Raw genomic sequence first — 21559 nt, 5'->3', positions numbered from 1 at the left:
TTTAAACTTTTATATATCAATCACTTCAGTGTTTTTACGGAGTAGATCAAAACGGGTCCTAGCACCAAAAGCGCATGGAAAAGGCGCAGGAAAGCTCCGTGTGATCGGACTCCTCACAGCTGAGGGTTTGCTACAATTGTATCGAGTGTAAGCAATCACCTGTGAGCTAAAGCCGTCAGCAGCGGACAACGTATCAGTCCGGGCTGAGAGGGTGCTGAGGTTGGATACAACTGTAACAAACCCTCAGCTGTGAGAAGGTTAGATTTGTGCAGGGGTGCAGGAGATTCGGAGCAGATGCGGCCGGGGGTGCGGGGGTTAATGCGGTGGGTGGGGGTGTCGGCAGGGAGGGGCGGCGGCGAGGCTTGTTCACACCTGCACCGGGCTGCGCTGCCTCAGTCTGGAGCTGCTGCTCGGCCACTTCTGCTGCCTCCTCTGCTCATCTCCTCCCAGGTGAGTCCGGCGCCGCATCTGACCGCACTGGGGCTGTGCACACTAGACGGTTATTATTCCACAGTGTTTGGGTCCTGCGTTTCCTGCTCTGACGGTAGCGTGTGAGCTCTTGTGCCACGGATGATCCCTCATCACGGGCTTTATTTCATGCTGAGAACTGAGTGATGAAGGTTTGGGATTATTTTCTGAGTTGTTGGATTCAGGAGCCGCACAGTGACCGGCTGGAAGGGGTTAATGCTGTGTGGATGCAGAAAATATCTGTGCCCCTCAGTCAGATGGAGGTGCGGACCCTCGCACCGTGCAGCCCCCGGTCAATCTGTATGAGACTGTACCCACTGCATCTAATCCTGTCCTGTGGGGTACAGTTCTGAGCCTGTGTATCTGAGCCCACCCCGTAGGGTGCTGTGTGCTGAGCCTGTGTATCTGGGCTCACCCCGTAGGGTGCTGAGCCTGTGTATCTGGGCTCACCCCGTAGGGTGCTGAGCCTGTGTATCTGAGCTCACCCCGTAGGGTGCTGTGTGCTGAGCCTGTGTATCTGGGCTCACCCCGTAGGGTGCTGAGCCTGTGTATCTGGGCTCACCCCGTAGGGTGCTGAGCCTGTGTATCTGAGCCCACCCCGTAGGGTGCTGTGTGCTGAGCCTGTGTATCTGAGCTCACCCCGTAGGGTGCTGAGCCTGTGTATCTGAGCCCACCCCGTAGGGTGCTGTGTGCTGAGCCTGTGTATCTGGGCTCACCCCGTAGGGTGCTGAGCCTGTGTATCTGAGCCCACCCCGTAGGGTGCTGTGTGCTGAGCCTGTGTATCTGGGCTCACCCCGTAGGGTGCTGAGCCTGTGTATCTGAGCCCACCCCGTAGGGTGCTGTGTGCTGAGCCTGTGTATCTGAGCTCACCCCGTAGGGTGCTGAGCCTGTGTATCTGAGCCCACCCCGTAGGGTGCTGAGCCTGTGTATCTGAGCTCACCCCGTATGGTGCTGAGCCTGTGTATCTGGGCTCACCCCGTAGGGTGCAGTGTGCTGAGCCTGTGTATCTGGGCTCACCCCGTAGGGTGCAGTGTGCTGAGCCTGTGTATCTGGGCTCACCCCGTAGGGTGCAGTGTGCTGAGCCTGTGTATCTGGGCTCACCCCGTAGGGTGCAGTGTGCTGAGCCTGTGTATCTGAGCTCAACCCGTAGGGTGCTGTGTGCTGAGCCTGTGTATCTGAGCTCACCCCGTAGGGTGCTGTGTGCTGAGCCTGTGTATCTGGGCTCACCCCGTAGGGTGCTGAGCCTGTGTATCTGAGCTCACCCCGTAGGGTGCTGAGCCTGTGTATCTGAGCTCACCCCGTAGGGTGCTGAGCCTGTGTATCTGAGCTCACCCCGTAGGGTGCTGAGCCTGTGTATCTGAGCTCACCCCGTAGGGTGCTGAGCCTGTGTATCTGAGCTCACCCCGTAGGGTGCTGAGCCTGTGTATCTGAGCCCACCCTGTAGGGTGCTGTGTGCTGAGCCTGTGTATCTGAGCCCACCCTGTAGGGTGCTGTGTGCTGAGCCTGTGTATCTGAGCCCACCCCGTAGGGTGCTGAGCCTGTGTATCTGAGCCCACCCCGTAGGGTGCTGTGTGCTGAGCCTGTGTATCTGAGCTCACCCCGTAGGGTGCAGTGTGCTGAGCCTGTGTATCTGAGCTCACCCCGTAGGGTGCAGTGTGCTGAGCCTGTGTATCTGAGCCCACCCCGTAGGGTGCTGTGTATCTGAGCTCACCCCGTAGGGTGCAGTGTGCTGAGCCTGTGTATCTGAGCCCACCCCGTAGGGTGCTGAGCCTGTGTATCTGAGCCCACCCCGTAGGGTGCTGTGTGCTGAGCCTGTGTATCTGAGCTCACCCCGTAGGGTGCTGTGTGATCAGCCGGTATATATGAGCTCACCTCGTAGGGTGTTGAGCCGGTGTATCTGAGCCCAATTCTGTAGGATTCAGTCTGCACATAGGTTCCTGATGTGATACTATCGCTGATTTATCAAGACCCCTGTTGAGAACTTCTGCAGGTCCGCTGGGAGGGTGGGGGATTATGTCAGCTGCGGGGGACTAGGGGTCCTGTCCGCTGGGGGTTGCTCTCCGGCTCGGTCCAGTACAAATGAGTCTTTAATGTTTGGACCTGGTTCTGGGTAAGAGCCTCCTGCAGATCTGTTCTGGGGTCACTTAACCCATGAGCCCCTCATCTGCTACTCTGGGAGGGCAAAGAGGCCTCTGGACCCTGCTGATAAGCGGCAGAGATAAGCCTGGTCTGGTCAGCAGCTTCTTATCAGTCTGCAGCCCTGCTGTCTGGGACTGATGGGGGGTGCGGAGAGGAGCTTCACCACATCCCACCTGCAAGGGCCGCCCCAGGGGAACCGCAAATAATATGAGGATCATAGTATCACACATGGTGGGATTAGATACGCAGCAGACACATGTGGTTAGCTTAGATGCAGTGGCCTCTTTCCAGGGGTCCTATAGACCCTTAGTCACTTGCTGCCCCCTGTCTGCTCTCGGCGTTACCTGCAGGATTTGGCGCTGGGTGTGTCATGCTGGTCCCACCGCTGCAGACGTGTCCTCACATTGTTCTCTATTCTTTATTATTTAACCCCTTAGAAGCCCAGACACATCGGCCATAGGATCCGAATAACTAAAACCAATGGGGAGTGCTTAAATGGCAATTCCCAGATAGTTTCTCTTATTGACTCTGTCCCTTCACAATCAGGACAGATCTGATGAGTAGTCCTATTCCCCTCAGTCTGATGTCGACAGAAATGTCCGCATCCCCCCATTACTGCCAAGCCGAATAATTACAACCCGTCTGCACCCGCTGGAGGTGCCGGGGTAAATCTATCTAGGGCAAGCTCCGAAAATGCCAAATCCTGTCCTGAATCTTCATGAAAGGGTCCGGCTACTGAGCAGCAGAGCAGAAAGTCTCCAAAAACACACTCTGCATCTGGGAAAGGGTCTCCTGTCCATGGTGAATGGAGCGGCCTGTGTGCCTCACTTCTTACTCCAGAAGTGGCTGCAGTGTTACATTATCTACACCTCACAGATCAGAGAGAGAACTTTATAAAGTGTGGCCAAGGAATATACACATCTATTATACCCCAGAGCAGCACTCGCTATTCTGCTGATGCAGTCACTGTGTACATACATTACATTACTGATCCTGAGTTACTTCCTGTATTATAATCCAGAGCAGCACTCACTATTCTGCTGATGCAGTCACTGTGTACATACATTACACTACTGATCCTGAGTTACTTCCTGTATTATACTCCAGAGCAGCACTCACTATTCTGCTGATGCAGTCACTGTGTACATACATTACATTACTGATCCTGAGTTACATCCTGTATTATACCCCAGAGCAGCACTCGCTATTCTGCTGATGCAGTCACTGTGTACATACATTACATTACTGATCCTGAGTTACTTCCTGTATTATACCCCAGAGCTGTACTCACTATTCTGCTGGTGCAGTCACTGTATACATACATTACATTACTGATCCTGAGTTACATCCTGTATTATACCCCAGAGCTGCACTCACTATTCTGCTGGTGCAGTCACTGTATACATACATTACATTACTGATCCTGAGTTACATCCTGTATTATACCCCAGAGCTGCACTCACTATTCTGCTGGTGCAGTCACTGTATACATACATTACATTACTGATCCTGAGTTACATCCTGTATTGTACCCCAGAGCTGCACTCACTATTCTGCTGGTGCAGTCACTGTGTACATACATTACATTACTGATCCTGAGTTACTTCCTGTATTATAATCCAGAGCAGCACTCACTATTCTGCTGATGCAGTCACTGTGTACATACATTACACTACTGATCCTGAGTTACTTCCTGTATTATACTCCAGAGCAGCACTCACTATTCTGCTGATGCAGTCACTGTGTACATGCATTACATTACTGATCCTGAGTTACATCCTGTATTATACCCCAGAGCAGCACTCGCTATTCTGCTGATGCTGTCACTGTGTACATACATTACATTACTGATCCTGAGTTACTTCCTGTATTATACCCCAGAGCTGTACTCACTATTCTGCTGGTGCAGTCACTGTATACATACATTACATTACTGATCCTGAGTTACTTCCTGTATTATACCCCAGAGCTGTACTCACTATTCTGCTGGTGCAGTCACTGTATACATACATTACATTACTGATCCTGAGTTACATCCTGTATTATACCCCAGAGCTGCACTCACTATTCTGCTGGTGCAGTCACTGTATACATACATTACATTACTAATCCTGAGTTACATCCTGTATTCTACCCCAGAGCTGCACTCACTATTCTGCTGGTGCAGTCACTGTATACATACATTACATTACTGATCCTGAGTTACATCCTGTATTATACCCCAGAGCTGCACTCACTATTCTGCTGGTGCAGTCACTGTATACATACATTACATTACTAATCCTGAGTTACATCCTGTATTATACCCCAGAGCTGCACTCACTATTCTGCTGGTGCAGTCACTGTATACATACATTACATTACTAATCCTGAGTTACATCCTGTATTCTACCCCAGAGCTGCACTCACTATTCTGCTGGTGCAGTCACTGTGTACATACATTAATCTTCTTTATTTTTATATAGCGCTAAAGCCCCCATTACACACTGCGATATCGCTAGCAATATCGCTGTAAAGTCACCGATTTTGTGACGTAGCAGCGATATCACTACATGCAGAGGTGTATCTAGGCTTCCTGGCACCCGGGGCAAGAATTTGGTTCGGCGCCCCTCCCCACTCCAAATCCCCCACGTATTAACCCCATCCCTACTCATTAACCCCCAAACTATAACCCCCATCCCCACTCATTAATTCCATCCCCACTCATTAACCCCCCGTCCATACTCCCAAATCCCCAACACATTATGTACCCCCACTCATTAACCCCCCAGACATTAATTCCATCCCCACTCATTAACCCCCATCCCCACATTAACCCCATCCCCACTCATTAACCCCCCCACGCATTAACCCCATCGCCACACATTAACACCCCCCATCTTCGGTGGTTTCTTCAGCTCCACATTGGAGCACACTTACCACCAGCGCTGAGCGTTCACTCTGGGCGCCGGGGAGTGACGTCAGCAGCGTGATCACATGACATGTCACGCTGCTGACGTCGCTCTGGCCCGGCGGTCAGAGCTGCAATTGTACTGGTGTCTATACAGACGTCAGTACAATTGTTCCCTGGGCCAGGGGGGGCGGCAGAACGGCAGCTGCCAGGGAGGACACTGCGGACCGCTGCATTCCGGCCCGGACTGCGCCCCCTGCTGGCTGCACCCGGGGCAACTGCCCCGGTTGCCCCCCCCCCCTAGGTGCGCCCCTGGCTACATGTGATACTTACCTCCGACCGGCTCCCCCGCTGGTTATCGCTGATCGCGCGAGAAGCTCCTGGACCATTATTCGTCGGCCACTTCCTGCGGCGCTTCCTGCTGTGACGACGAGCGACGCGTGGAGCCGGGCGGGAGGACGCAGGATCACCGCGTCTGACAGGTAAGTAGCGATCCCCGTCCCCAGCAATGTCGCTGGTGAGATCTGCCTGTGTGGCAGCTCACTAGCGACCACTTAGCGATACACCAGCAATCCTGACCTCATCATATCGCTGGTCGGGATCGCTGGTGCATCGCTAGGTGTAACGGTACCCTAACATATTCCGCAGCGCTTTACACTTTGCACACATGATCATCACTGTCCCCGATGGGGCTCACAATCTAAACTCCCTATCAGTATGTCTTTGGAATGTGGGAGGAAACCCATGCAAACACAGGGAGAACATACATTTGTGCTCAAAAGTTTACATACCCCAGCAGAATTTTTGCTTTCTTGGCCTTTTTTCAGAGAATACTTTTTCTCCACTCATGGTTGGTGGTTTGGTGAAGCCAATTATTGTTCAAACTACTGTGTTTTCTCTTTTTAAACATCCAAATAACCCTGATCAAAAGTTCACATACCCCATTTCTTAATACCATGTATTGCTCCCTCTAACATCAATGACAGTTTGAAGTCTTTTGTGTTAGTTGTGGATGAGGTTCTTTATTTTCTCAGATGGTAAAGCTGCTCACTCTTCTTGGCAAAAAGCCTCCAGTTCCTGTAATTTCCTGGGCTGTCTAGAATGAATTGCAAGCTTGAGCTCTCCCCAGAATGGCGCAATGATATTGAGGTCAGGAGACTGATGACCACTCCAGAACCTTCACTTTGTTCTGCTGTAGCCAATGACAGGTCGACTTGGCTTTGTGTTTTGGATCATTGTCATGTTTGAACATCCAAGTACGTCCCATGCAAAGCTTCCGGGCTAATGATTGCAAATTTCTCCCCGGTATTTGCTGATAACGTGCTGCATTCATCTTTCCTTCAAGTTTGAGCAAGTTTCCTTTGCCTTTGTAGCTCACATATCCCCAAAACATCAGCAATCCACCTCCGTGCTTTACAGTAGGAATGGTGTTTCTTTCATCATAGGCCTTGTTGACCTCTCTCCAATGTAACGTTTATGGATGTGGCCAAAATGTTCAATTTTGGTTTCATCACTCCAAATTACCTTGTTCCAGAAGTTTTGAGGCTTGTCTCTGTGCTGTTTTGCATATTGTAGGCGAAATACTTTAAGACATTTGTGCAGTAATGGCTTTCTTCTGGTGACTCGACCATGCAGCCCATTTTTCTTCAAGTGACTCCTTATTGTCCATCTTGTAATACCCACACGGCTAGTTTTCAGAGAGTCCAGTATTTCAGCTGATGTTGTTTGTGGGTTTTTCTTTGCATCCTGAACAATTTTCCTGGCAGTTGTGGATTACATTGTTATTGGTCTACCTGACCGTGGTTTTGTTTTTACAGAGCCCCTGACTTTCCATTTGTCAATCACAGTTTGAATGCTGTTGACTGGCATTATCAATTCCTTGGATATCTTTTTGTATCCCTTTCCTGTTTTATACAGTTCAACTACCTTTTCCAGTAGCTTATTGACAATTCTTTTGTTTTCCCCATGACTCACAATCCAGAAATGTCAGTGGCTGGATGAAAGATGCAAGAGTCTGTCTGGATCCCAGAAACTCACTCGGCTTTTATGCACACACACTGATTACAAGTTAACAGGTCACAGGTGAGGATGTTACCTTTAGTCGCCATTCAAATCCATTTGTGTCAACTTCTGTGCATGTTATCTGGCAAAATTATCAGGGTATGTAAACTTCTGATCAGGGTCATTTGGATGTTTTAGGTTGTCATTAGGATTTAAAAAGAGACTCATGCGCGTTTCTTGCAAGTGTGACTCCTGCCTAATACATTACTGATCATCATGAGTTACATCCTGTATGTAGACAGTGACTTCACCAGCACAATAGTGAGTGCAGCTCTGGGGTATAATACAGGATTGGTAATGTGCAGTTACTATGCTGTTTAATGTGCATGTGTAATTGTTGATACTCTGTGACTTGCAGTTTACCTATATTAGCCGGAGCTGTGCATCTTTGGACATATACACATGTAGCATAACTCAATGATTCGGCTGTCTGTGCATCCATTGGTGATGAGCCTTATCTGTTTTAGTCCTAGGTGTTCTAGAGGGACTGCAGCTCCTGTCATCTCCTCCCTAACTGGCTGGGGGTTGTAGTCTCACTATTATATTAGACGTCTTGTTGCTGTGTGTCCTGTTGAGTCTGTGGGGCGCTGTGTCTGGTTTCGCTTCTCTGTTGCTTGCTCAGATGTTTCCAGAGAGAACAGAATTATTACGATGTGTCGGCTTCTGTATTCCTCTGCCAGGTGTCCAACTCTGGCACCTGCGGCATGTCATGTGTATGAGGCAGCCACACGGAACGCTGCCGTGTTCAGTTACTGCAAGGAGATAGTGTCTGATGCTGGAAGAAGGGGAAACATGCAGCGGGGGGGCCCGGGGTATCCGGAGTTCAATCCATGGCCTCGCCTAACATATTACTTCACTATACAGCATCTTTTTCCAGGCTAAGTGTATAGAGCTGCAATATTATCACTGGGACTTTTTTTTTTTTTTTTTTACTGTATATAGAGGGGTAATCAATCATTCTACAGGAGGAGGTGAGCTGTGACATCACCTATTGTGAATGGTGGATCCTGTGTTATCAGTCATTGTACAGGAGGAGGTGAGCTGTGACATCACCTATTGTGAATGATGGATCCTGCATTATCTTCTGTATAGAGAGGTGTAATCAGTCATTGTACAGGAGGAGGTGAGCTGTCACATCACCTATTGTGAATGGTGGATCCTGGGTTATCTTCTGTATATAGAGGTGTAATCAGTCATTGTACAGGAGGAGGTGAGCTGTCACATCACCTATTGTGAATGGTGGATCCTGGGTTATCTTCTGTATATAGAGGTGTAATCAGTCATTGTACAGGAGGAGGTGAGCTGTGACTTAACCCAGGATCCACCATTCACAATAGGTGATCTACTGTATATAGAGGTGTTATTAGTCATTGTACAGGAGGAGGAGGAGGTGAGCTGTGACTTCACCTATTGTGAATGGTGGATCCTGTGCTATCTTCTGTATATAGAGGTGTTGCACACACTCATTAGATGCTTCTATACAGACTGTAAGGTCAGTGAGGCTATTGCTGCTAATAATGATGTGCATTTCCTAGAGCAGGAAGTTGGAGTAAAAAAAATAATAAATAAAATTACTTGGTGGGAGAATTACAGCATTGCCTTATATTTTGTGATGATGACATCCCTTTAAAGGGCGCACCTGATATGGGAACATTAGTGTCCAAAAGCCGTTCTTAACCATTCGGAGGCACGTTGATGTTTCCTCTGCCACTATACTTTATTAACCCCTATTGCCTCAGCCTCACCCCAATTAACACGACGGCCCCGGCCCTAACCAATCGGCACCGGCCCCAATGGTAACAATGTTGCAACAGATACAAGTTTGCACAAGGCGAGAACTTAGCAAGATCCGGACTCATCTCCAGTAATCCTGTGTAATCCAGATATCAGGATTATACAGAAGATTAGCACTCCCTACGGGGCACTGGGGCAAGACTTGCTGGGAGTAGTAGTTCCCGGGGCCCCGTATCTGTGTTCAGGAATTTTTCACTTGTCATTCTGGTTCTCCGGAAACCCAGTAGGGGCTGTTCTGTTCTCGTTCTTCCAGTTGGCGTGCCGCCATGTCTCCCCTCCCCCGGTGTCCTTTCTGCCTTGTATACTAATGTCATCCATCTATACAGAACTGCTTCTTGGGTTTCGTTCATCTTTGTCCAGAAATTGCCAGTTTCCTTTCTTCTTCGCCTTCCTCTCCGTTCATTATTCATTTGTTCCCAGTGTTACCCCAGCAACCCCCATGCACCGCACCGGCCGCATCCTGGACTCTAAAGAATCCAGAGTTTAGGCCCCCTGGACGGCAGATCATAAAATCTAAGATTTTTTGGTGCCTCGAAATGTTAAATTTTTCTGGAACAGCGCCATTTGTGTCTACAGGTCATGTCTGGTATTGCAGCTCATCTTTGTCCCATTAAGTAAACAAAGAAATAATTTGCAAAACTGGAGATAATTTACTTGGAGGGTTAGAAAATCGTAACTACTACCAAAAATGGCGCCCACCTTTGTCCACAGGTTGTGTCTGGTACTGCAGGATGGCCCTATTTATATTCGTGGGACCCGTATATAGTTCCTCCTGCAGGGAATAGGCGATCACTGGCTTTCCTCCGATCAGTCACCATCACCCGACAACCTTACCATGGCACTCTGGACGGCTGCCACTGACTGATCCCTTTCTATAACCCTGCATACAATCTTCTGGATGAGTCAGTGTCTGTCTGAACTGCGCCTGACCCCTCGATACGATCGCTCCGGCTCTGCTTCATCAGTTGGTTGCACATGTTTCAGCTGTGTCATATGTTGACTGTCGGCCAAGGCTCTGCAAAAAACGGAATAAGATGCCAGCCGTGCCGGGCAGGAGGCGATTGGTGGGGGGACGCAATTGCAGTGATTTTACATGTCTCATTTTCTTCATACCCCAGGATTAGGAAACGTGCCCCCCCCTGTCTGCAGGTTCTGTTTGGTATTGCAGCTCATTGAAATCGTTGCTATTGAGCTGCAATATCAAGTGCTGCCTGGGGATAGGGGTGGCGCTGTTTCTGGAAAGAGGCAAACTTTTTTTTTTTTTCTTATACCTAGAGTTTCACTTGCCCCCGCCCTGATCCAACCATTGATGCAGGAGGATATTTCGGATCCATCCTTACGTTGAGCCCTGTGTACACTGCACTTGTCTCTGCCGCAGGGCAAAAAAAAACGTCTTGCACTCCAGCTTCAGCACTGAATCTCCCACATTAGGGGTCCCCATGTCCCCTCGACACCTCCCACCCTCCATGCTGGTTCTAGTCTGGAGACCTTGAGGGGAACCATAAGATTGATATCATCGGGAGGGTCTCCACTAAAACCAAAAGGGTCAATATCAGGGGGACAAGGTTACAATCGGAGGTAGTCAACCTGTCGGTCACATTACTACCTGACCTCCCCCAGCCATTCCTGTTTGGTGGTGGGGAGATTGTAATGTTAATGCTGGGGTAATGAAACGGTATCACACCGGATGGGTTTGGATGCATCAGACGGTATCACACCTGATGGGTTTGGATGCATCAGACGGTATCACACCTGATGGGTTTGGATGCATCAGACGGTATCACACCTGATGGGATTGGATGCATCAGACGGTATCACACCTGATGGGATTGGATGCATCAGACGGTATCACACCTGATGGGATTGGATGCATCAGACGGTATCACACCTGATGGGATTGGATGCATCAGACGGTATCACTCCTGAAGGGATTGGATGCAGTGATTTTTTTTTTTTATTGGACCCTGTAGATCTCATTGGGAGTTTCCATCCCTCCATATAAGGCTGTGTGCACACGCTGCAGATTCTGCTGCGGTTCAGCAGCAGTTTTTGCTGCGGTGTACAGTACCATTATTCCCTATGGGAATAAAAAAATGCTGTGTGGATTTTTCCGCGTGGTTTTGCTGCCGTTTTGAAACCGCAGAAAGAATTGACATGTCAATTCTTTCGGCGGATTCCGCTGCGGTTTGCCATCTCCTCCATTGTGGAGATGAAAAACCGCAGGGCAAAACCGCAGCGCAATCCGCAGGTCTTTTGACCTGCAGATTTACCTGTGGATTTTACAAAATCCGCGCGGCCAAATCCGCACCCCAATCCGCAGCGTGTGCACGTACCCTTACAAGGTGCCTTCGCTCACTCTCTTTTTGCTCCTGGCAGGGTGGAATCTCCTGACCTGAAGATGCTGGACGTCTGTGTCGTTTTGTTTCTGATGTTGGCCTGTAAGTATTAAACTGGTGAGAGAAGAATGCTAAAAAGCTTCATTTCCTTCCCGATGTGGTGGGAGCCTAAATATCCAAGTGACCTGATTCCTTGTGTAGAAAGGAAATAAATGGGTGGGACGATGCGAGTCCTGGAGAGAAGTGCAACAATGTAACACTGGAGCAACAACATAATATACCGGCTTGGGTTTAATGTATTTACCCTGTCCACGATGCGATTTTTAAGCGTTTTTGGCACGAAAACGTTTAAAAATTGTGTACAGAACGCCCCCCATGCATTCCTATGGCATTCCGCACATGCTGTGCTAATGCTGCGCTTTTTTCCGCGGCGGAAACGCATCGCGAAAAAAAACGCAGCATGGTCATTCTTTTGTGCGGAATCGCAAAGAATTGCCGCGATTCCGCACCCATAGGAATGCATGAGAATCGCTGACTTCCCGCATGTGGCTATGCCCACCATGCGGGAAGTTAAGCGTCTCATGTGCGGTTGGTACCCACGGTGTGGAGGAGAGGAGACTGTCCTCCAGGCCCTGGGTACCATACCCCTGTAAAAAAAAAAAAGAATAAAAAATAAAAAATTGGGGTATATTTACCTTCCGATGTCCCGCGCTGCCATCCCGGGCCTCAGCGTTCCCAGTAATGCCTTGCGGCAAGGTCCTGTGATGACGTAGTCTCGCGTGACTAGCGGTCTCGTGAGATCGCTATAGCAACGCGAGACCAATGTTATCACAGGTCTCGCAAGGCATCGCTGGGAACGCTGAGGCCCGGGATGGCAGCGCGAGACGTCAGAAGGTAAATATACCCCGATTTTTTTTTTTTTTTTTTTTTTTTCTTCTCCATTCTTTCTTCTACTATTGAGGCTGCATAGGCGGTCTCAATAGTAAAAAGCTGCTCACACTTGTCAAACACTATGTTTGACGAGTGTGACCAACATGTCAATCACTTTCCAAGCGATGCTTCAAATCGCTTGGAAAGTGCTTGAATACCGCACGTGAAAGTCGCGAACAGAATCGCGGTAAAATCCGCGCGATTTCTGGGAAGGAGTCCGGTTTTCAGTGTCCGGATTTAAACGCTACGTGGGCACATAGCCTGAGAGTCTTCCGCAGCTCCCCCAACATCCATTGGTGCAGTATGTAATGAAGCCAGCAAAAAACAAGAAGTCGCTTTTTTGTGACATTTACTCCCAAGACTCCAATTTCTCTCTAACATGTAGCGCAGCCATAAAGCCGCGGGTCGCCTCATCCTGTTTTACCAGATTCCCAGTGATCTGATTCTTATCTGATCTGTTCCACCTTCTGTTTCAGCTGCGCCTCTTCTCCTCGCTACGTCGGGTGCAGAACCCCCAGGTCAGTGTTTCCAAAGTTCACCGGTTCTTTTGGCCACTGAATTCTAATATTCTGGATTAGGGGTAGAAGGAAAAAATAATGAACGGTTTAATATTTCTTATGGAATGTCCTTGAAATTTATTTATTTTTTTTTCTGTTTTTAGAGAGAAATCCATTTGAATACGGTAAGTTTCTATTCGCTCCCATTCCAGGAACTCCGAGCTGCTAATTGCCTGTTAATCGGCTGCCGATTTACTCCTTGTGCTTTCCACTTAGATTACAAGTCTCTGCAGATCGCCGGACTCATTATGGCCGGAGTGCTGTGCGCTATGGGAATCATCATTTTAATAAGTGAGTCGCCCCAACATTAACTGTAATTATAGCATTTTATATCTTCATTATCTTGATAAAACATTAAAGACGGCGTCCAGGCATAGGAAAATATGGCTGCTTTCTATAAAAACCACTCCCAAAACGTCCAGGTTATGTATTTCTCGGCTGCAATACCAGACCTAACCCGTGGGGGGATGTGACGCTGCTAATGTAAGAAAATGGCCAATTTTTCAAATCATGTACAATATTTATAGTTCTCCATATCACAAAAAGACATAGTTGTAGTACATCAAAAACGGCAGAATTCAGGATTTTTTTTAAAACTTGTATATGTCCTTCACAATATATCCAATGTTCTGTGCTGATTCATTGGTTAATATCTTTATAGGGCTCAGTGCACCAAATCCCCTGCATAGTCTTATGTCTGTCTGCAGCCACCACAGGGGGGTGCTCCCTGTATACAGAGATACATAAGATCCTGTCTGCAGCCACCACTAGGGGGAGCTCCCTGTATAGAGATACATAAGATCCTGTCTGCAGTCACCACTAGGGGGGAGCTCCCTGTATAGAGATACATAAGATCCTGTCTGCAGTCACCACTAGGGGGGAGCTCATTGTATACAGATATACATAAGATCCTGTCTGCAGCCACCACTAGGGGAGCTCCCTGTATACAGAGATACATGATAATATCCTGTCTGCAGTCACCACTAGGGGAGCTCCCTGTATACAGAGATACATGATAATATCCTGTCTGCAGTCACCACTAGGGGGGGCTCCCTGTATACAGAGATACATGATAATATTCTGCTTGCAGCCACCACTAGGGGAAGCTCCCTGTATACATGTAATGTATTGATCTCAATTATAAATCTGTGGGCAATGAGCTCCCCCTAGAGGCTGCAGGCCCATATTCTTATGTAACTGTCTATACAGAGGATTTTGAGCTGTTTAAGGCTGGGTTCACACTGCGTTAGGGGGCAATGCGATGACGGATCCGTTACATAGCGGCACTAACGCTATGTAATGGATCCGTTAACGCACCCATTGCCCGCAATGATACTAACGCATGCCAAAATCGGTATGCCTTAATTCACGACGCAACCTCGAACGCTGCTTGCAGTGTTTTTGGGTGCGTTGGCAGTAACGCACAGCGAACGGACCCGTTCGCTGTGCATAGAACTGTATGGGCTAACGCTAGGTAGCACATGGTACCTGAGCACTACCTAGCGTTAACGCATACTGTTAGCGCTAGGTCACTAAAGATGTGAAAAATGACATCAGCGTTAGCGCATCCGTTTAACAGATACCCTAAGGCAATGTGAACCTAGCCTAACAGAACAGTAAACTGGCCATAGTCCTCCTCTTACTAGTGGACATTTCCTTTTGCTGTCTGTTCTGCTTTATGACGTCTGTACAGGATGGAGCTGAGCCGCTGACATTTCAGGCCATGATGACTAAGCTCCTTGCTGGGTTGTCTTGTCCGGCGGGGGTTTGCCCTCTTGGTCCCTGGCTGTTACATTGTAAACACTGAGGCCTCCGCTCACCATTGGGGACATGTTCTGAGTGCACACATTGCCCCCTGCACCTGCGCTGCTCAGCGGCCTCCGCACATGTTCCTAATCATTGTCACTTTCTTAGATCTTAGATTTCCTGTACAGATTTCTTATAATCTGACTTTGATTCTCTTCTCCTTTAGGTGGAAAATGCCGATGTAAATTCAACCAGAAGGAGTAAGTTTCTGTCCTGTTCACTGATGGTGGGGCTGGTTTGGGGCCAAAGATATACTAAAGTCAAGTGTTGGGACATGGAAATCTTGTATTCAGACCTCAAGACCTGGCATCGTGACCCCCCCCCTTCTCCATTGAGAAGGACCACCTGCACCAGCGCCATGTCCACTGCTTAGACTCTGGAACCAAGAAACATTGACGTAGATCTACAGGAACCCGACAGGTGCCGGGTCTGAGCGATACCAGCCGATACTGAAAAATATCGTATCGGAATGGATCAGCCGATCTAAAATAGAGTATCGGGTATCGCCGATTCCGATCCTGGAAGTCCCATTCAAGTCAATGGGACAGAAATATCGGAATTGGAAAAAACCCTCTCTTGCCTTGTACAGCCTGTTCGGGAGGGGGGAAGAGTGTGGGCGGACACTGTGCATGTCTGTGTGTTCGGGCGGGGTCTGTACGGGCCTCTTGGGGGGCCTGTGCGGCTGTCGGTGGTCTGTATGGGCCTCTCGGGGGGCCTGTGCCGGCCTGCCGGGGGCCTGTGCCGGCTGTTGGTGGTCTGTACGGGCCTGCCGGGGGTCGTGTGTGTGTGTGTGTGTGTGTGTGTGTGTGTGCGCGCGCGCAGGCATCATCCGATGGGACTAAAAGTCCCATCGGGCGATGCCTGCTACACTGACAGTGAGTGACACATTAGCCAATGATGGGACAGTAGTAGTCCCATCATCCGGCTAATGTGTTGAATGTAAAAAAAAAAAAGTATACTACATTCATACATACTACATTCATACATGTATGCGTACTACATGTGTACTGCATGCATGCATACATGCATACATACTGCATATATACATACTACATGCATACATAGTGTACATACTGCATACATATATACATGCTACATACTTACTATATACATACTACATGCATACATACATGCTACATATATACAACATACATATATACTACATACATGCTACATATATACTACATTCATACAACATACATATATACTACATACATGCAACATGCTACAGACATACAACATACAATACATACATAGACATAGAGTACATACTCACCATTACTTGTCACTTTGATCCCCGAAGCCAGTGTCATCTAAGGAAAAATATGAAAATAACAAACCACCAAATACTCCCTAATCCGCAGAAATCCACGAGTGAGTGTCCCACGCCGATCTCCCGTGGAGAGCAGCAGCATCAGCTGATGCGACCACTCTCTACGGGGCTCAGGAATCCAGTGTCGGGAGGTAGGTATCCTTCCGCACTGTATTCCTCCGCCACTGTAAAAAAATAGTCCCTGGTCTCACTTTATGGCAAATGCTGAGTGGGAACTTTTTCACACAGCAATGCCAAAAGTGAGACTAAGGACTATTTTTTTTTTTACAGTGCGGAAGGATACCTACCTCCCGACACTGGATTCCTTGAGCCCCTAGAGAGCGGTCGCATCAGCTGATGCTGATGCTCTCCACGGGAGATCGGCGTGGGCCACGCGTGGATTTCTGCGGATCAGGGAGTATATGGATTGTTTGTTTTCATATTTTTCCTTAGATGACACTGGCTTCGGGGAACGTGACAAGTATTGGTGAGTATGTACTGTATGTATGTTGTATGTATGTAGTATATATGTATGTTGTATGAATGGTAGTGTATGTATGTAGCATGTATGTATGAAGCATGTATGTAGCATGTATGTAGTATATATGTATCATGTATGAATGTAGTATATTTGTTGCATGTATGTAGTATGTATGTTGTATGAATGTTGTATATATGTAGCATGTATGTAGTATATGTATGTTGTATGAATGTAGTATATATATGAAGCATGTAGTATGTATGCATGTTGTAGGAATGTAGTATATATGTATGTATGAATGTAGTATATATGAAGCATGTATGTAGTATATATGTTGTATGTAGTATATATGCATGTTGTATGTAGTAGTATGTATGTAGCATGTATGTGTGTAGTATGGTTGTTTTTTTTGGTTTTTTTTTACATTCAACACATTAGCCGGATGACGGGACTACTACTGTCCCATCATTGGCTAATGTGTCAATCGCTATCAGTCTAGCAGGCATCGCCCGATGGGACTTGTAGTCCCATCGGACGATGCCTGCACACACACAAGACCCCCGGCAGGCCCGCACAGACCGCTGGCACAGACCACCGGCAGCCGGCACAGGCACCCGGCAGGCCCGTACAAACCACCGGCAGCCGGCACAGGCCCCCGAGAGTCCCGTACAGACCACTGGCAGCCGGCACAGACCCCCCGCAGTCGGCACAGACCACGCCTCATGATGCGCACAGACCGCGCATCATGATGACGTCATTTCAGCAGCCAATCACAGCCATGCCAATAGTTAACATGCCTAACAGGACGTGCCCACACTTCTGAGGATTCCCATTGTCTGAATCAAATCGAGCAGGCTGATAGCTTTATGGGAACTTCCGATTCCGGTATCCGATACGAAAAAAGTATCGGAAGTCAGTATCGGAAAGCTCAACACTACCCATAACCCATCATGCATAGATTTAGTATTGCTGAGGTTGTTTAATTTTGGGGGGGCATCCCAAAACGGGATCCCCATGTAACCCCTCTTTAGGCATCTTGTTTTATAGTCTGTTGCTCTTCATTCATTGGTTGGGCATCTGTTTTCTTCTTGCAGACAAATGAGAAGATCCCAAGACCCGCAGCTTATTACTCCAGGTGAGGAGCTTTATCTATATGGTGGATGATAGTTATGTGATAAATAAGCGGATTCTGGCACTGCAAACTCCGTAGAACATGAAATATATTTTAGACCTGATGGAGCTGATGAACTTACTGCAAAAGTGTATAGATATGGATTCCCATGTTTATTTTCCTGCTGTGTAAAACTGTTAAATACACTCCTCAGCATATGAGTTATGCAGCTATTCTGACTTGGATTTTCATAGTAAATACAATAGCCTCAATAGTCTAAAATGTCTACTTTAACAATTGTATTTAATGTTCAGTTTTATAATGAATCCTTTTTAAGATGATCTTGGATGATGTGAGTTTAACCTTGATAACTACAGTCAGCTCTGATAGTCTATGCATAGAAATTGTACAAGCGAACTGTGTACGCCTTTAATAAAGCCCCCAGAGTGCCTGTTTAAAAGTATTAATGATGACTCTTAAGTCACAAGTGTAAGGCTGAGTTCACACATCGCTTTTTTTTGCGGCGGTTTTAAACGCGTGATTTTGTAGCGAAAAATAAGCATCCCATGCATTCCTATGGGATTTCGTAATGCTGTGCTAATGCTGCGGTTTTTACCGTGGTGGAATCACTTCGCGTTAAACGCAGCATGCTCATTAATTTAGCGGAATCGCGGCGATCCCGCACCCATAGGAATGCATTGTTCCGCTTACTTCCCGCATGTGGCTGTGCACACCATGCGAAAAGTAAGCAGAATATTTGCGGATGGTACCCACGGTCCGGAGGAGAGGAGACTGTCCTCCAGGCTCTGGGTACCATATCCCTGTAAAAAATAGAATTTAAAATAAAAAATATTGTTATTCTCACCTTCCGGCGTCCCGCGCAGCCTTGCCGCCTCTCTCCACGCTCTCGTTCCCAGTAATCCTTTGTGAGAATAACAATTTTTTTTATTTTTTACATCCTATCTTTTACTACTGATGCCGCATAGGCAGCATCAATAGTAAAAAGTTTGACGAGTGTGACCAACCTGTCAATCAGTTTCCCAAGCGATGCTACAGATCGCTTGGAAAACGCTAGCATTCTGCAAGCTAATTACGCTTGCAAAACGCTAGTTTTTCCGTGGGAAAATCGCGGGAATTTAAAATGCGATTGTCCCGCGTAATGGAATACGGAATTGTCGCGGTAATTTCCGCGAGAGTTCCGCTACGTGTGAACGTAGCCTTAGTGAATGTCCACCCTTCAATTAAATTAAATTATTTTATAGGAGTAGGATTTCTGTTTTCCTGATGCAGAGATTCAAATTCTGTATAATGACACAAAGTTGCACGCTATTGCAGCTGTCGCAGTCACCACTAGAGGGAGCTGAGTGCATACAGTTTTATTATTGACTTCAATGTATAAACAGTATTCGGGAAGCTCTCCCTAGTGGTGCCTGCAGACAGCTGGATATTATATGTAACTCTTATCTGTGGGATTTCTAGGACCGCTCCATCAGGGGAAAACAAAGCTTGAACGTCCCAAGTAACAGGCTTTTGTTACTAGAATTTTTTTTTTTTTTTTTTTTTTTAAGGTTCCCTAAAGTTGGAGTCACACATAGCGACTTACCAGCGATCCCGACAACGATATCAACGTGTCAGGATCGCTGGTAAGTCACTATGTGATCGCTGGTGAGCTGTCACACATAGCTTCACCAGCGATCAGCACGCCGACGTGAGGAGCGTGCCCGGGAGCAGCGGACAAGTGTGCCTGCTGTTCCAGTCCTCCACCAGCAGAGGGGGTGCCTTCATCCCTGGCCTCTCCTGGCGGCGTCCTGCTGCCTCCTGGTCCCCAGCGTGCAGCGGCGGCGGCAATTAAGGTACACTCCGCGGGCTCCTGGTCCCCAGCGTGAGGCGGCGGCGGCACCGGCACCTGTAACTCGCTGGTAACTAACGTACACATCGGGTATCCAAGGGACGCGCGTCCCTTGGATACCTGATGTGTAAATTAGTTACCAGCTGATCGCTGGTCTCCCGCCTGTCACACGCAGCGATGCGTGCTGGCCAGCGGGAGATCAGCGACGAAAAAAATGTCCATGTTTCTTGCAGCGATCAGCGATACCGGCAGGGGGGCCGGTCGCTGATCGCTGTCACACACAGTGATCTCGCTGGTGAGATCTCTGTGTCACAAAATTTGTGACTCAGCAGCGAGATCGCTATGTGTGACGGGGCCCTTAGTCCAGGGTTAAATGCGGTGACGCTACATTTCATATTGACACGTTATGCACTTGATATCTGATCGTTGTCGCATCTATCTTTCAGGGAGCGCCAGTCGCTGCTGAACCCCCATCATCCAAACTGAGGAGGATTTCTATGTTTTTTTTTTTTTCTTCTCCAAGCCATAAGATCCCGGCTGCGTCTCGCCGGTCGCCTTTCTCCTTTTTGTTACATAAACCCTTTTTCTTTAATGTGTTTGGCGGCTAATCCAATAAAAATGTTTTCTTTTCTCACAGTTTGAGGCTTTCTGTTCATGTAGTCAGAGAGGCGGGGGGTCATTATTAATATTTGGAGAAGACTAAACGCTTCAAAGTCTGAGAAAATAAGCAGCAAACACGGAAATAAAATGCTAAGTACTAAGATATATGTCCTGAACTTGATATTTTAGAAAAATGTATTTTAAATAGCAAAAAAATGTAAATAAAACTGAAAACTGCCTTATCTTTATCTTTTTTTTTTTTTTTTTTTTTTTTTTCTTCCCCCTGTTTAATTGTTTATTAAAGGACCTCGGATTATAAATTACTTTGAAATTGCAACTGTTATCAGCGAGTACCTCAGGTCAAAATAATCTTTTCTTGTGATACATTCCTCATTGTGTGTGTATGTATATATGTATTTATAAGTGTATATACTATGACCCCATTCTACGACCGGGTGGCGAGCATTTTAATTGGTATATGGTCTCCCATCCTGGTATGTGCTGCCACCCTCCTATCCTGGTACGCATGGCACCCCTCATCCACCAATCCTGGTATGCATGGTCCTCTCACCCCCCCCAATCCTGGTATGCATGGTATCCCTCAATCCTGGTATGCATGGTGCCCCTCATCCCTCAATCCTGGTATGCATGGTACTCACTCATCCCTATCCTGGTATGTATGGTCCACTCACCCCCCCAATCCTGGTATTCATGGCACCCCATTCTTCATCCTGGTATGCATGGTCCCCTCACCCCCTAATCCTGGTATGCATGGTACCCCTCATCCCCCAATCCTGGTATGCATGTGTGGCGGCCCTGAGGCTTCAGTTGCCACAGAGGTACTGCACCTTCTCCTAAGGTGTAGTGCCCCACCATCCAAGTAAGGTGGGAACTCCTGACCACGCTCCACACCTGCATTCCACACACAGGATAGTTCAGTGGGGCCACCTAACAGCTTCAGGCTGGGGGTTAGCAGAGCACCCCTCGTGGAACCCTGCTTCGTAACACGAGATATGCTGGGAGGCGGATGGAGTAAGATGATACAGAAGAGTGAGAGTTAGGAGAGAGTAGAGAACAGAGTTGGAGAGGAAGGAAGATGGATGTCTGAAGGACGTGCTGCAGCAGGTCCCAGTGATCTGGGCTGCTGGCACGAGAAAGACAGAGAAAGAGACTGATCAGATTGATAACCTGACTTTCCATAAGAGAGAGAGAACAGATCGGCATG

General features: G+C 47.8%; 1 protein-coding gene across 1 annotated transcript; it reads left to right on the top strand.

The window, feature by feature from the left end:
- Positions 1-303: 303 nt before the first annotated feature.
- On the top strand, positions 304-20576 carry LOC141085225 (FXYD domain-containing ion transport regulator 4-like). The gene is made up of 9 exons (XM_073570486.1): positions 304-450; positions 7479-7579; positions 11729-11790; positions 13095-13136; positions 13280-13300; positions 13392-13466; positions 15148-15181; positions 17869-17909; positions 20181-20576. The coding sequence occupies exons 1-9, from the start codon at positions 319-321 to the stop codon at positions 20198-20200; spliced, it is 528 nt and encodes a 175-aa protein (XP_073426587.1). The 5' UTR covers positions 304-318; the 3' UTR covers positions 20201-20576.
- Positions 20577-21559: the final 983 nt, after the last annotated feature.

This window comes from Dendrobates tinctorius, unplaced genomic scaffold (genome assembly GCF_039654945.1).
Source record: "Dendrobates tinctorius isolate UK_male_01 unplaced genomic scaffold, ASM3965494v1 ptg000028l, whole genome shotgun sequence".
Classification (NCBI taxonomy): domain Eukaryota; kingdom Metazoa; phylum Chordata; class Amphibia; order Anura; family Dendrobatidae; genus Dendrobates; species Dendrobates tinctorius.
The sequence above is the reverse complement of the archived record's forward strand: the minus strand, read 5'-3'. Positions and strand labels throughout refer to the sequence as shown.